This window comes from Temnothorax americanus, unplaced genomic scaffold (genome assembly GCF_048541705.1).
Source record: "Temnothorax americanus isolate GAGA-0224 unplaced genomic scaffold, ASM4854170v1 Scaffold36, whole genome shotgun sequence".
Classification (NCBI taxonomy): domain Eukaryota; kingdom Metazoa; phylum Arthropoda; class Insecta; order Hymenoptera; family Formicidae; genus Temnothorax; species Temnothorax americanus.
Window position 1 is genome coordinate 786,782 of NW_027509505.1, and position 14,118 is coordinate 800,899.

The 14,118-nt window shown below is 47.0% G+C and overlaps 1 protein-coding gene across 4 annotated transcripts in view; it reads right to left on the reverse strand.

The window, feature by feature from the left end:
• Positions 1–10,870, reverse strand: part of Tet (tet methylcytosine dioxygenase-like) — a 51,605-nt gene extending 40,735 nt beyond the window's left edge. For 2 of the 4 annotated variants that reach the window (XM_077414310.1, XM_077414306.1), the window contains exons 1-2: positions 10,575–10,870; positions 1,368–3,888 (exon numbers count right to left, since the gene is read on the reverse strand). In XM_077414310.1, coding sequence (XP_077270436.1) covers positions 1,368–2,462 — 1,095 coding nt within the window. In that variant the 5' untranslated portion in view covers positions 2,463–3,888; positions 10,575–10,870. Of the gene's footprint in view, positions 1–1,367; positions 3,889–8,044; positions 8,488–10,574 lie in introns of those variants that run through there. The other 2 variants (XM_077414309.1, XM_077414307.1) reach the window with 2 other exon arrangements.
• Positions 10,871–14,118: the final 3,248 nt, after the last annotated feature.

Below are 14,118 nucleotides of genomic sequence, written 5' to 3' on the forward strand. Positions count from 1 at the left end.
GGCCCCGGCCGTTCCTTCCCTTGGGATAAAGAGGGTGTTAAGTTCTAGGGGGTGCGGGGTTGTTGTGACGGCGCGCCTGTACACAGCGGTCTTCGACTCTTGGCGATCTATCATCCCTTTTCTTTCGGGCCCCCCCCGCGCGACTTTCGGCGTCGCCAAAAATAGCCGCCGGAAATCTGACACGCTGGCAGATAGGAGAAAAGATCGAGCTTCTGGAATTTGGTGACTTGGAAAATCTTGGGGGAAAAAAAAACCCCGAAAATTCGAAACTCGAAAAACACCCGGAATTTCATTCTTATTGCGCCACGTTGTTGATCGGGAAATAAGGAATTTGTGAGAAGTCTCGTAAATACCTGGTCGCCTTAAATGCCGATTAGATTACAGCGCGCTATCGGTAAGCTATAAAGTGCATCGATCAACGAAATGTTAATTGATAAATAGCGGAGTGTTATCGGCGGACTTGTATTGACGGCGTCGTCGGGGCGAGACGTACGGTTCGGCGCGCGTGTCGCCGGCAAACAACGACTGTTTCTGAACGAGAAACGAAGTTCGATACGCGATTATTATGACCCGCGGTGAGCCTTGAACTTGCCCTACGATAAGCGAGACCGCTTTACGAGTCGTTGTTGCTGCGCGCTTCGCCTTCCCGAGACATCGAACGTTCGTACAGTCACCGGCCGCGGCGGCGACGTATACACAATATACACGTACGCGCCGCGCGTTCTTGAATTACTAATCAGATCGAAACAGATCGCGGTGATTTTTTAGCAAATTGCTCCTTTATGTTGTGCACGTGATCGAATTTACGTATTGACTATAAAGAGCTGATTTTTCATTTATCGTAGCTATTTTAGCATTTTAAAAGATCTATTGTGCTTGAAATGACCCAGACGAGATTTATATTTCCCATCTAGTATCGTATCTGTCGATATGACAATTCTAAATCGGCCCTGATCAAACGCAGAATTGTAGGTAGTTCCACGCCATCCCTAGTTGCGCGGCAGCAGTTGAACAGTCAGCCAGTCAACCCGCCAACCCTCTATTCACTGTCGCTACAATAATAAACCACCTCGGTTATCTGTATTTCTGTATTTCCCTCAGGGATTCACGGCACACTCGGGCATTGAGGCCAAGTTCAAACTATACATATATAAATGTATATGCGTTTTATCTGTAAGTTTGTATCTTATCTATTATTATTCTATATATATATATATATATATATATATATATATATATATATATAACGCAAATCGCTATCAACAAAAACATGAGTTTTACTCTTACGCAAATAACGTGAAAAAAAAATTGTAAATAAATGCCACGATGTCAATAACACGATTCGTTTGAGTTAACGGTTCACTCACCTTCTTCTCCGTCAGCTTCTCGCATCTCCTCATCTTGCAGATTTGATGGCTCTTGTCGTTTCTGCACGGCGCGCAATCCCCGCAATTGTCCTTGCGCTGGCAGCCTATGCACTCGCCGCATCTCTTCCGCTTTTTCTTCGCCGGCTTGTCGCCAAGGCCACCGTCACCATCCCCGTCGGTCATACCCCCGCCGAGATGGTGCACGCCGCGATTCGCGGTAGATGAGACGGCGGCGACTTGACCGGAACTTTCTACGTTGCCGGTACCAGCACTGCCACCACCACCGCCCCCGCCATCTTCCGACTCCATTGAACCAGCGCGGATTTTTCTGCGCTCTTTTTTACGGCCGTCGATGCCGATCGGCCGTGAAGTCGGCGAGGAGTCCAGGACGGTCGACATCGGGTTTTGGAAATTCGCGTGGTGCAGTTGCGGATACTCGGGCTTCACCACCGTCAGCACCGTGTGATGCGGATGACCCGGTGGAGGTGGCGGGAACGCTTGGACCGGGCTGGAGCCCAAGAGCTGTATGTGACGTTCGTCGAGCATCTGCTGCTGTAGGGACGGGACCTCTCGAGCCTGTACTGGCGCCGGTACCAGCGGATAACCGACCGATCCGCGATGCGGATGCGGCGCCGGCAGCGGGGTCCCAAGCGTGTGGAAGCTCGGCAGGCCCACGGCCGATGTAACCGGCGGCGAGTGCGAAATGGACGCCGGTGATAAAGGTGTCAACGCCGTCAACTGAGGTTCGGATTCGCTTGGGGCGGTGAACTGACTCGCGAAGCTGGGCAGTCCCTCCACGCCGCCACCTTTGGACTCCCAGGGTCTGTACTGGCTCGCCGGGACCACGTCGATTAGCCGGCCGGTCAGGCCCTCGTAGTACGAGTCCCAGGCCATCAGGCCTATCCCGTCCTGGGGGTGGAGGGTCGTCAACGTCGTCGAGGCGTCCATCGTGTTCTCGCCGGCGAAGCTGCTGAAGGGCGGCAGATGCCGCGCCGACAGGTCGCCGGTGCCGCCCGGTGAGGTCGCGATCGCCGCCGGAGGGCTCGTCGGGACCCTCTCGGTGGCGACGACCTCCTTCGTCACCTCGGCGCTCATCTTCCCCGCCACGTCATCGCGACCTTAACTCCTCCACCTCGCTTGCGAGCTTCACGTCCCCACTTGGTGGTGGATCCTCTTGCCGGAACTCTTCCCGAGGATCGCGCGAGCGGCCTTTGGACGCTCGTCCTTTTTGGATCCGAAAGCTCGAGATTATCTGGTCTTCTTCGAGCGGGTAATCAACGAAATTCTTCTACGCGACATTGGCGCCTTTCTCGATCAACAGATCGGACTCCGATTTCCGTTAATTTGTCGAATCGGATCCTGGAGGTCCGATTTCCTCGATGACGACGGAGTGTCGTCTCTGGATTGGCATCCGCGATATTCGCGCAAATCCTGATCTCGAAGTAGATTCCGGAGTAGTTACACTTGTCTGAAACTGGGCCCGGTCGTACGTAGTCTTCCAGATAATTGTGTCTATTCTTCGATATTATGCTCGTCCTCTCGTTCTTCTTCTTCTTCCTTTCTCTCTTCGCTTCTGTCTATCTATATCTTTAACTCTGTGTCGTTTTGTACTCAACAGGTTTAGGCTACGAACTGAAGTAGATCGGTTACTCTGGGAGTGTTCAAGCGAATCCGATTGATTCCTCCCTTTGTCTGCTTCTTCTTCTTTTCGCTTGGCGAAAATCTGTCACGTGACGCGTCCAGTTTAAAAAATGCACTTATATTTTACGGCTATTTCTATAAACCTCTACAAAATTGTATGCCGGCTCGCTTAATTAATCTGGCTCTGACGAAGAAATCGGTGTGTGTCTCACTATTATTTCACTTGACGAGAGATTATCGTTATTCGATGAATGATTAATAGAAAAAATGGTAGATTCTTTGGTTTACGGTCCTGCTCTCGCACTGTATCACTCTGTCGCCGCTCTCTCTTTCTTCCTTCTGTTATAATTAAAATGCTGTACGTTTGCACTCGATTGTGTGTTTATTCTTATGAAATTTGTAGATAACACTGCATGTGTTTGCCTAAAAGGTTATTTCTTTTATATTCCAAGATAAAATAAATCTTATTTTATTCTACTCTACTCTCGTCTCTTTCTCTCTCTCTCTCTCTCTCTCTCTCTCTCTCTCTCTCTCTCTCTCTCTCTCTCTGTTTCTCTCTCTGTTACAACGATCTCACTTTCACTTTGCTTTCTTCCTCAATTTGGCACTGGCGGACTTGTTTATTTATTTGTTTGTTTTTTATATCTGTTTCTTGTCTTCCTCCTTTAGTTAGATATACTTTGTACACTTATTAGCTAATATAGCTCTTAATCTCTTTTGTCTTCTTCTGAACCTAAGCTCTTGGGATATCTTCTTTTTTTTGTGTGTTCTTTCTTTAAATCGATATAAACATACTAATTTATTTCTTTCGCGTTTCGTAAGAAAATAGAAATCACTTGAGGTTAATGTGGCTTGTTAGAAGGCGGTTGATTTGTACGATCTGAAACAGAAAAACAAAAAGATTTGTCCATTAGATATTTGTGCCATTTCTGTATAGCGAGAAAGTGAAATTTTTTCCCGGTATGATATAGAATGATTACTCGATCGGCGTTAAACTGATTCGCAAAGCACTCGCACGTTATACCGAGGGTGGAAAAATCAACGAAAAAAAAAAAAATGGAGCTGCAAGCGCGGATCAGCGAATACGTTATACATCACGCGAGCGGGAGCGCGCACGTGACGCGAGACTATGCGAGAATGTGTCACACAGACGTTGCTTATAACGTGACCATCGCTAAGCCAAGGCTACTATTACGTTCGGCGTTGGTATTCGCACACCATCAACTCGTACGCTCGCTTTGATACTCGCGCCTAGCCGTTTCATTCACGTTGCTTAGAAGACCGACGATGGCTTTGAACTCGTCGCATCATTCCGAGTGAAGCAGTTCGATCGAAGACAGAAAAGACGGACGTGTCATTGACGGTAAAGACTTCTTTGACAAAATCGATAATTTTAATAATTTGAAAATAGTATTAAAAAGCAAAAAAAATGTTGATCTATTTCATCTTTGTATGTAACAAATCTATCTCTCAAAAATTAATATTTAGATTTAGAGTAGAAAATAGATGTAGACTTTGGAGTCAAGTCTAAAAAGATTTGTTCGCAGTCGCGAGAGTTTCGTCGCCGTCGTTAAAATCGGGCTGTTAGTCCTCCGCGAAATATCGATCGATGTTTATTCTCTTGTTCTCTCGCTGCTCCTCTTTCTCCTATCCGTCTCCTACCCGTCTCCTCTCTCTTCCTCTCTCTCTCTCTTTCTCTCTCTCTCACTCACTCACTTACTCACTCACTCACCCACACGCACACAACCATAACGCGTACGGCACAAACTCTCCCACAGGGTGGCGAAAACGGCACGGACTTGTTATTCACGTATAATTTAACTTCAGACGTATAATTTTTAATATGACCAAAAGTGAGAGGCACATTTGGACCAAATCAAAATTACGAAGGGACATTGTTACAGTCACGATCAGCTTGTTTCGATACCACAGATGGGAGGTCCGTTGAAAATAGGTTCGTCCCTCTTCCACTACCCTGTATGTAATTCAGGTAACATGCGCGTACGACTGTAAGCATGGCTTTCGCAAAGCACGCAGATATATAGGCGGCGATAGCTCCCGCTATGTAGCGGTTGCTTTTCCATCCTCCACCCCGTCGTCCCGTTTTCCGCCCTCAAACTCTAATAGCTTTACAGCTGTGACCGCCCGGTGCTTTCGCTATCGCTGGAAACTTGCACTGTCGTTTGGCCAGCACTTTCGCTCGCGGCTTGACCTTGCAGAGATGCTTCCACTATTTCGCGCTGCACGCAAGTGATACCGTTTACTTTGCACGCGCGTACGCATACACACATACATACACGAAAAATTAAGATTTTATTTCAAATTCAATTTTGATTATTGCGACAATCTGAATATCTGTCCTTTAAATTTTTACAATTTACAGTTCAATTTAAGTCGTTCTTGCAATTAATACAATTATATTTTGTGATGCAATGTATACAATTATATTTTGTGCAACCTAATTATGGATTCATAATTAATGAGGCACGCTATTTATGCGGATTCTAATAATTGAACTGGTTGAATGAATTTCGTATAGAAGGACCCTTCTCGTCTCAGCAATTGAACTTTGCTAATGTCCATAAATCTTGGTCTACACTGAATATCGCGAACTTTAGTCTTTAAAGGTCGCGAATCTTGTGCCGATAGTGCGCGCATAAATTCTGGATAGTATTATTTTTTGTTCCAAACGATAGCTTTATACATGCCGAGTTATGGGATAAAGATAAATTTAAGACAGTTGCCTTTTCCGTAAGCCTAATTAGAAGAAAAAGTAATTGTAGAATAAAAATTATATCGGTTTTATTAAAGGATATTTAAAAATTCAATTATTTCTAAAACCTACGGATGATGGAATACATCTCATTTAAAACTCCTACTTGAAATAGACAAAAGTAAATTTGTGATTAACAGAAATGATAAAAGCAACAAAATTTAATTCGTTAATTCTTGCTTTACGCGTAAAAATAATTTGACACCCGTTAGTTTTCTATCTCCGGTTGCACTTTCGTCGAATCGACTGTAGGTGCATGCACAAAAATTCAATCTCACCGTCGCCCGCTACATATAGGGTGATTTAAAACATCGATCGTTGGATTTCCATCACTGAACGATTTCTCTAATAAACATTGATTTAATGTTTAATTAATGTATTATTTGAGTTACAAAATTACGTTTTAAGCTCCAAAATAAATAGCATAAACCTTAATTCTCTCTCTTTCTCTCTTTAATAATAAAATTTACAAAATTAGTATGTTATAATAAACGCTTTGGATGAGACTTTTAACAAAGAAGCTATGAAATTCCTCAAAGAACAAAATGTAGACATTGAGGGACACCTTTTTTGGGACACTCCGTATAGTCGTGGCAGAGAACGAGTCGTTTGCGGATTCTTTCGTCCGCGGCGAAGCGCAGGACGCAAATTCCGAGAAGCGCATATAAACCAGCTGCCATAGAGACCCGGAGATTCCACACGCTTGGAATTAATATTAGCCGTGCGTCGCTAACGCAAACGTCGCCGAGAAAAATCGCACTCGCTCACCGATTCGCGAAGTTGAATAATTCGCGATGACATTCCATCGAATCGGCGGCGACGGGAGAAATTGGCGTTTTCACGCGCCACTGAAAGAACGATTCCGAATTACGCTGGATAATTTTAACTTTTCAAACTCTACGCTTTAGATTGTTAAACACATAATGAACCACAGAAACTCATATGAAGAACATAAGACAAAGACACGTACGTTAATCAAGTCTTTAAAGATACCGAAGTAATTGAGCGCAAACAGCAAAAGTTTCATAGCACGACACTTCTGTACGCTAACTCCGGACTAGCTTTGGAGAATACGAGCACGCGTCGTGCTGTTTGCCGTGTATCGAGAAGAAAAAGGGGTAAAATGGTTCGCGCGCCATTTTTGCCGCAGCGTAATGCCGAAATTAGCGCGATGCCATCGCGAGAAAGCGGATTAACGCATGAGAAAAGGAAAGACGTACCTTCAGTGTACAAATTTGATTTGAACTTTTCGGAGAATTCAAGACAATTGCAAGTCATCTCATCTGTGCCGCGAAATCGAGTTGAAGAAAATCGGAAGAAAATCGTCGCTATTATAGAGCGCAATATCACCCAGCACCCTTCAACCAACCGACTATCGATCTTGAGAGAAAGAGAATGAATGAATTAAGAAAATCTTGAAGAATTTTACCAACTTTTGTGCTCGATCGGAAACAAACGTCGAACGATTTTATCAGCGCGATTCAACGCGTAGAGATTTAATCGTTGGAAAAAAAAAAAAGATATCGTGGAAGAAACTTCATCCCGACAGCGTCCTCGATGCAACGCGGACGCCGCGCGCCGCGGACGAATGGGCCGCGCGTACACGAAGAGAACCCGGTGCGTGTGCGCGTGCACATCCGTGGGACCTTGAATCAAGCGGCCTTTGTCGCGAGAGAGCCGAAGAGCTCGGCCGGCTCGCGCGCGAGGTCGGCGAAAGTGTACCCGAAGCTCCCCCCCATTTTTTTTTGCTCGCGGCCGCCGAGCGCGAGCGGCGCTCATTTTTGCCCTCTTCCTTCTCCCGAGCCTTTAGCTGCTCCGGAACTCCCTGGAGCAACGGAAACGGACGGAAGGAGATGCGTTTATTATTAGATTTCGACTCGTCCGATTCCCTGAGCGTCGCGGACGGCTAATGACGACTGTACACGGTGCTGTCGGCCGATGATCGACAACGAGAGATGACAATAGGTGGGACGCGCGCTATTGACAGCGCGCGACGCGCGCTCGTTGGGCAGCGGAGAACGGGAATTGCTCGGTCGCACGCGAGCGGTCTTGCCCTCCATCCTCCATCGTCTCCCGTGTCTCGCGCTTCAATGACTTTCGATCTGCCGCCAACCGCCAAGACGGAGACTACGCGACGCCCTGTCTCGAAGGACCGTTGCGCGCTCGCGTTTGGTCCTTCTAGCGTTCAAATCGTGGCGTAAACGAGGTCAGGGGGGGGGGAAAGAGAGAAGAGGGACGCGCTCTTCCGCGTAATTATTTTTACCAGACTCGACTTCTTCGCGAATCCTTGGCGAAACCCAAAAACAGATCCTCCTGCCTCCCTTCACCCTCAGGGCGTCACATTGGTTCTCACAAGCGCGGCCGCCGATCCCGTCCGAGCGGATGCATCGCGGAAACAAAGAAGTCGCGCGAACATCGAAGGATCACCCCGCGCGGGCGGAACGGGCGGGCAAACAGGCGGGCAGACAAGCGGGTAAGGCTTGCGAACCACGGGGGTGGGAGGACCGGCACTTCGAATCGCGTCCACCCGGTTGCCAACCGACGTCGAGGTCACTTGTTGCTGTACGGTTTTACGTACGGTACCGTCGTCCGAAACTCGCGGCGTTCCGACGTCTCCCGATCTCGCCCTTTCCGCGACGAGAGGGACGGCGAAAAAAAATCGGTCGCGGACAAAATGTGGTGTGTTTGACGGGCGCGCACGCATACGCGACGCATTCGGCCGCGCACTGATTCGCGCGCGCCAGCGCACGCACGTTCGCCGGCCGGCCGGCTGCGCGCTCTTCGGCTGCACATATATCGGGTGTCCCGAGTGTTCACCGGATCGTTTCCTTACTATAGGAGGGGAAATGGGAAGGCCGGAATGACGAGAAAGATCGGGGAGAATCGGTCGAGTTTCAACGAGAAACGTTTCGACGAACTTTGAATCCGATCCTATTTTGAGGTGCTAAAAATGGAAGATATCGGTATTATGACGACGTCGTGTCGAATAAACACGTTCAAAAACGAAGACGGGCCACTGTATGGAATTGCGTGCGTGCACATGCGCATGCGCGCGTGCTCTCTTTCTCTTTTTCTCTTTCTTTCTTTCTCTCACAAGATACCGCAAAGTGACGACGTTACGAGCATCGCGTACGAGAGCTGGTCACACGCTCGTTTACAAACGGCGGTGACGAGGAGAAGTACGACGGCGACGACGACGACGACGACGACGACGACGACGACGACGACGACCACGACGACGAAGACGACGAGGATGAAAAAGACGACGGAGTACGCGACGACACGCATCGTAAAACACGCATATCTGGTGTGGATGCGTAACGGTTCGTGTTAAGGGTAGGGAGACGAACGAAGGCTGCGCGGGGGCAACGGGGACGGAGGGGGCCAGCGCAGGGAGGGCGGCAGGAGGGCTTTCGCAGCGTTAAACCCACCCACACAGGCGCGCGATATCGGAAATGATATAAAATTGCGTCGAGCGCGACGCTGATATTTAAATTGGTTCGCTAAACCACGGATTAATGCGCGCAACGACGTCCGAGCCCACGCCACAGGCTTCGGAAAAAGAGTGCTGCGTAAAAAAAAATGTTGCGCGGTTAAATAGAAGGCAACCGATGACCGCCGTGAAACTGGTGCTTGTTTGCCCTCTTTTTTAAATAAAAAATTAATATCTTTTACGGCAATAATTAAGAGCGAAATATGTAACACAAAATACACGAGTCCATAATCAAATGATTCAAGAGCTGTAAGAAGTGTTTCGAGAAACGCGATTGAGAATAATGTTGTCTGGAGATTTGATTTGATTACTTAGGTTTTGATTTCAAACACCTCTTGGATTAGAATGTCAAGTCAGATTGTGACAAACCTGCTAGCGACATTGATTTCAGCACATATTTTTCGGATTATTAAAATATGTTGTATCAGAAAAAACCGATTTACTACGGAGCGTATACGGGAATAATTAGAATGCGCTAAGTGTAATACGAAAGATTAATCCATGAATTTCTCTCTTTCTCTCTCTCACTTCTTCACTCACTCTCTCACACACACACACACTCCGACATACACACATACACACCATTCCGTCTATTCGTCGTTCGTTCGTTTCACGTTGGAGAGAATCGAAATTTTGTCTGCTATTCACGCACACAGGAAAAAGAACTATCGCAGTAGATCGATTCCTTAAAGCGGCGCGGCAGTTTCAAAATTGGTTCGAATAGTTGGCATCCCGTAGTTCTGAGGCAGCTTTGAAGTATTTCTTTCCGTTTGTACTTCTTAGCACAGGTTCATTGTAATCCGATATTTTGTAGCAAGCTGCGGCACTCGTCGGCATAGATGATCTTTAATTTAAAAGCTCGTTCAAAGATATCATTACATTGACTATACCAATGACAAATCCTACTCTCGCTTTTTGCTGTTGACAGTTGTGACAAATGAAAAACTGTTTGACACTATTCACGAACAATCGTAAATGCTCCACTTGATGATTTCGACGTTTGTTCCCGTCGGAGTAGCACGCGGAAATCGCACACTTTCCAGTAAACGTAAACATATCGATCCGAATTTGGAAGCTTTGCGTTCGTCCGCGACGCAGCGAGTGACACATCCAACGAGCACGACTCGACGTCTAAAACTGTAAGCGAAGATTTTATATGAAAGAGAATTTTGTACAAAAAATGACGTTACGATCGCGGGAAGAAGTCGCGTTTCCTCCGAAGTCAGGGAGTTCCGGGGAAGCCCGTTTGCGCGGGCTGAAATCCCGCTGACGGAAACGAAATAATGCATGCTCTAAGAACCTGTTTCCCACACACACGCGCTGCGGTGCGTAAGTCGAGCCTAGGAGGGAGCGGATTCTTTCGGGGAGGAACGCGCCGTCGTTGTCCCGGTTTCTCACACGTCTCGACGTCGACGCCGACGTCGACGTCGGCACACGAACACGTTTCTCGTTTGGCGCACCGCGAGACTCGTAAAACTTTCGCAGCACGATACGTGCATGCCGTGTTCGAGGACACTACCGTGAACCGCCGCCGGCTAGCACAGGCCACAGGAGGCGGCGACGGCGACGGCGGTGGCAGCGGCGATAGTGGTGGTGGTGGCGACGTAGTGGTGGTTGCTACGACGCCACTGGCGCGGCGATGCCTGCCGCCTGGCGGTAGCGGTGGTGGCCGCGAGTGGTGGTGGAGGATTGGGGCGAGTCGGTGGCGATGCTGATCAACGCGAAAGGACCAGAGCCGGACGAAAATGCATCGGACAGCACGATATAGGCCAGTGGTTTACGCGTTGCTCCCTGGTCCGCGACGTTTTACCTTCGGGACACTTTGAAATTGCAATGGCGATCCGGCAATTCGTATAATTTACGCCGCCGCGCCGTGAGATACTTTACTCACGAGTTCCTCAAAAAATTTCAATCAAACCGATTTCGCTTGGTGAAAATTACGATATTCCGTTCAAAGTGGTTTCCACAATTTATTTCATAATCGCACCTTATCTTGAGGAAGAATTAAGAATTTGACGTCCGCGACCGAGCTACGTCTTTTCGTAATTATCAGAAATTCGGCCGCCACACCTCTCGCTACGAGGAACCGCGTTGTCGCGCACACTCACTTTATATTCTTTCTGTTCTCACCACCTTTGCCCACCTTTCTCCTGCAGGTAGCGAGTAAAGTTGAAGTTTGTTGAACGAAGAAAAGAGCGATTCCGTGTTATCTCTCTTCCTCATTATCCTCTCCGACGCGTGGTTGTACGCGCAGGATCCCCACGCACTGTTCCGAAATTCGTGAACGCATTCCATCGACGGCGATTGCGGCAGACATTCTGGAGTTCCTCCATGTAGTCCATCGATGTAAGCGCGAGTCGGGGGCCTATCTTTTTCAATTTCAAACCGAACAGATTTGTAACCGCGAAGATTCGTATTTTCCGCGATTTTTCGAATTTTAGGTAATCCGCGGCCGTCCTAGATAAAACTTTTTTCTTTTATTGATATTTTCTTTGTCCTTTTTGCAGGATCGTGAACTACCGTTCCGCACACCACCATTCGCGCCGCTTTACTTCCTAATTCTATACGCACGACGATTCTCTCCCTCTTTCTCCCTCCACCTTCCTCTCTCTCTCTCCCTCTCTCTCTCTCCCTCTCACACATTCATGCAGAGACGCACACCTCCCCCCATACCGTGTACGCTGGGTGTCGCACGTTGAACAAGATAGGACACGACGCGCCGGCCGGCCGCTCGTTGGCCCACGACGGAACGAACGAAACTGTATCTATACCTTTGGTTTGGCGGGCTATCCCGTGCTGAGCGCGCGACGTATCCGCCGCTGTGGGCTCTCTCCGACTAGTAGTAGTAGTAGTATAGTAGTAGTATAGTAGTAGTAGTAGTAGTAGTAGTAGTAGTAGTAGTAGTAGTAGTAGTAGTAGTAGTAGTAGTAGTAGTAGTAGTAGTAGTAGTGGTGGTGGTGGTGGTGGTAGCGTAGTATCAGTAGTAGTAGTAACGATTGTGGTAGTGGTGGGTAGCTTTGTGTGTTGTCCGCGTACGCGGACTCACTCGCTCGCTCGCCCGTCCGTTCACAGCTGCCCGCCCGTTTTCGTCCGCTCGTCTTGCGCGCGATTCGGCCGTGGTCGGCATTTGTCGGCTGACATTCCCATCCGCCATGGCGGGAACCCAGGACTCGGTTCCAGGACCACGGGGGCGGGGAGAGAGGAAAAGCGAGGCTAGGAAAAGGAATATAAGGGGGATGGGGAGGGGAAAGAGAACGAGGACAGCGCGATCTCGACGGGGTTCGTTCGAGCGGGGCTCCGACCGATGCACGTGTGCCAACGAGGGTTGGCGAGAGGGCGCGGGGAAAGAGGTATGGGGAGGAGTCCGCAGATGGGGTTGAAAATTGCGCACGCGCGTCACAACGCCTCGCGACGCGAGGCGCGAGGCGAACGAACGAGCGAGCGAGCAAGCGACAAAGGGGTGGGCCGGGAGGGGGGGTTGTTACCCATACCCCTGCTTCGCTGAGCAGCCTCCTACAGAAGATACGAACTATGAGCCAAAATTTGACAATCTTCGGAAAAATTCCAAGTGAGCTGAATTTTTGCACGCACTTTTATTTAGTCATTATAAATAACATATCACAAAAGTCCCCATCATTTGATAGTACGCATAATATTTTACAGCGCGTATAAAGGTGTTAAAAATTGGTTTTTCGCTAATATCTAGGTTTCTATTAATTTTACAACTATAACGTCTATTTCTAAAAAATAAGGATGAGAATATTCTCTACAAAAAAGGTTTTACCAATGTATTGAATGTTGCACCAATCGACGATTCATCCGAAACAGAATAGTCAATAAAGACAAAGAAATTGACAACCCACAAATTAATCCTATGGATTATCTCCAACAAATGTATATTTATTCAAACAAAGATGAAAACGAAGAACAAGTAGAAGAAGAAAAAGGAAAAGTATAATTTTATGTTTCATTCTGTACAAAAGAATTACAAGTGTGTGAAATAAAGTACTTTAATACCCATAACTGTCTTAGCATGCAATTTTAACGCCAGAATAAGCGAAAATGATTACGTGTACAAAAAAATAACCTAAAACCTTTTTTCTCGTCTTTATTTTTCAAAATAGACACAGTTGTAAAATTAATAGAAATCTTAGATAGCAAAAACTACCAATTTTTAACACCTTTTACGAGCTGTAAAATATTATGCGTACGATCAAATGATGGGGATTTTTGATATGTTATTTATAAAGACTAAATAAAAGTGCGTGCAAAAGTTCAGCTCACTTGGAATTTTTCCAAAGTAAAATCTTAAAGTTACTGGACTATCTTCCTATTACGGGCCAATTCCTTTTAGTGACACAAGTCGACACAAACATCGTTCTATCCTTCTTGGCATTCAATGAATAACAAAGACAGAACGACACTTGTGTCGACTTGTGTCACTAGAAGGAATTTTGGCCTTACACCTTCTTCGTTCCGGGTACTTTTCGCGAAGTGCATCGCTAAGGAAAGTCACGAATCTGCAAAAGCTACATGATCTGAAACACGCCCTTTTCGAAAAAGATGTCGTGAATATTGGGAATCATTGCTTCATCTACCATATAATTAATTAAATAAAAATATTCACCAAGTTTGCATTCCACAAGTTATCTCGCGAATAAAGTACACAATATTAATGTGAATACCCCTTTCATATCCCGTAGGAACATCAATGAAATTTTAATATAGTCGATTTTACTTATTGTTCGTTTCGCTCATACTCTTCACGAAATTACGCTTCAATTTGCGAGCTGTTCGGTTCATTTTTCCGGGACTCGTAAAAATGGAGAACGAGAACGCTCGTA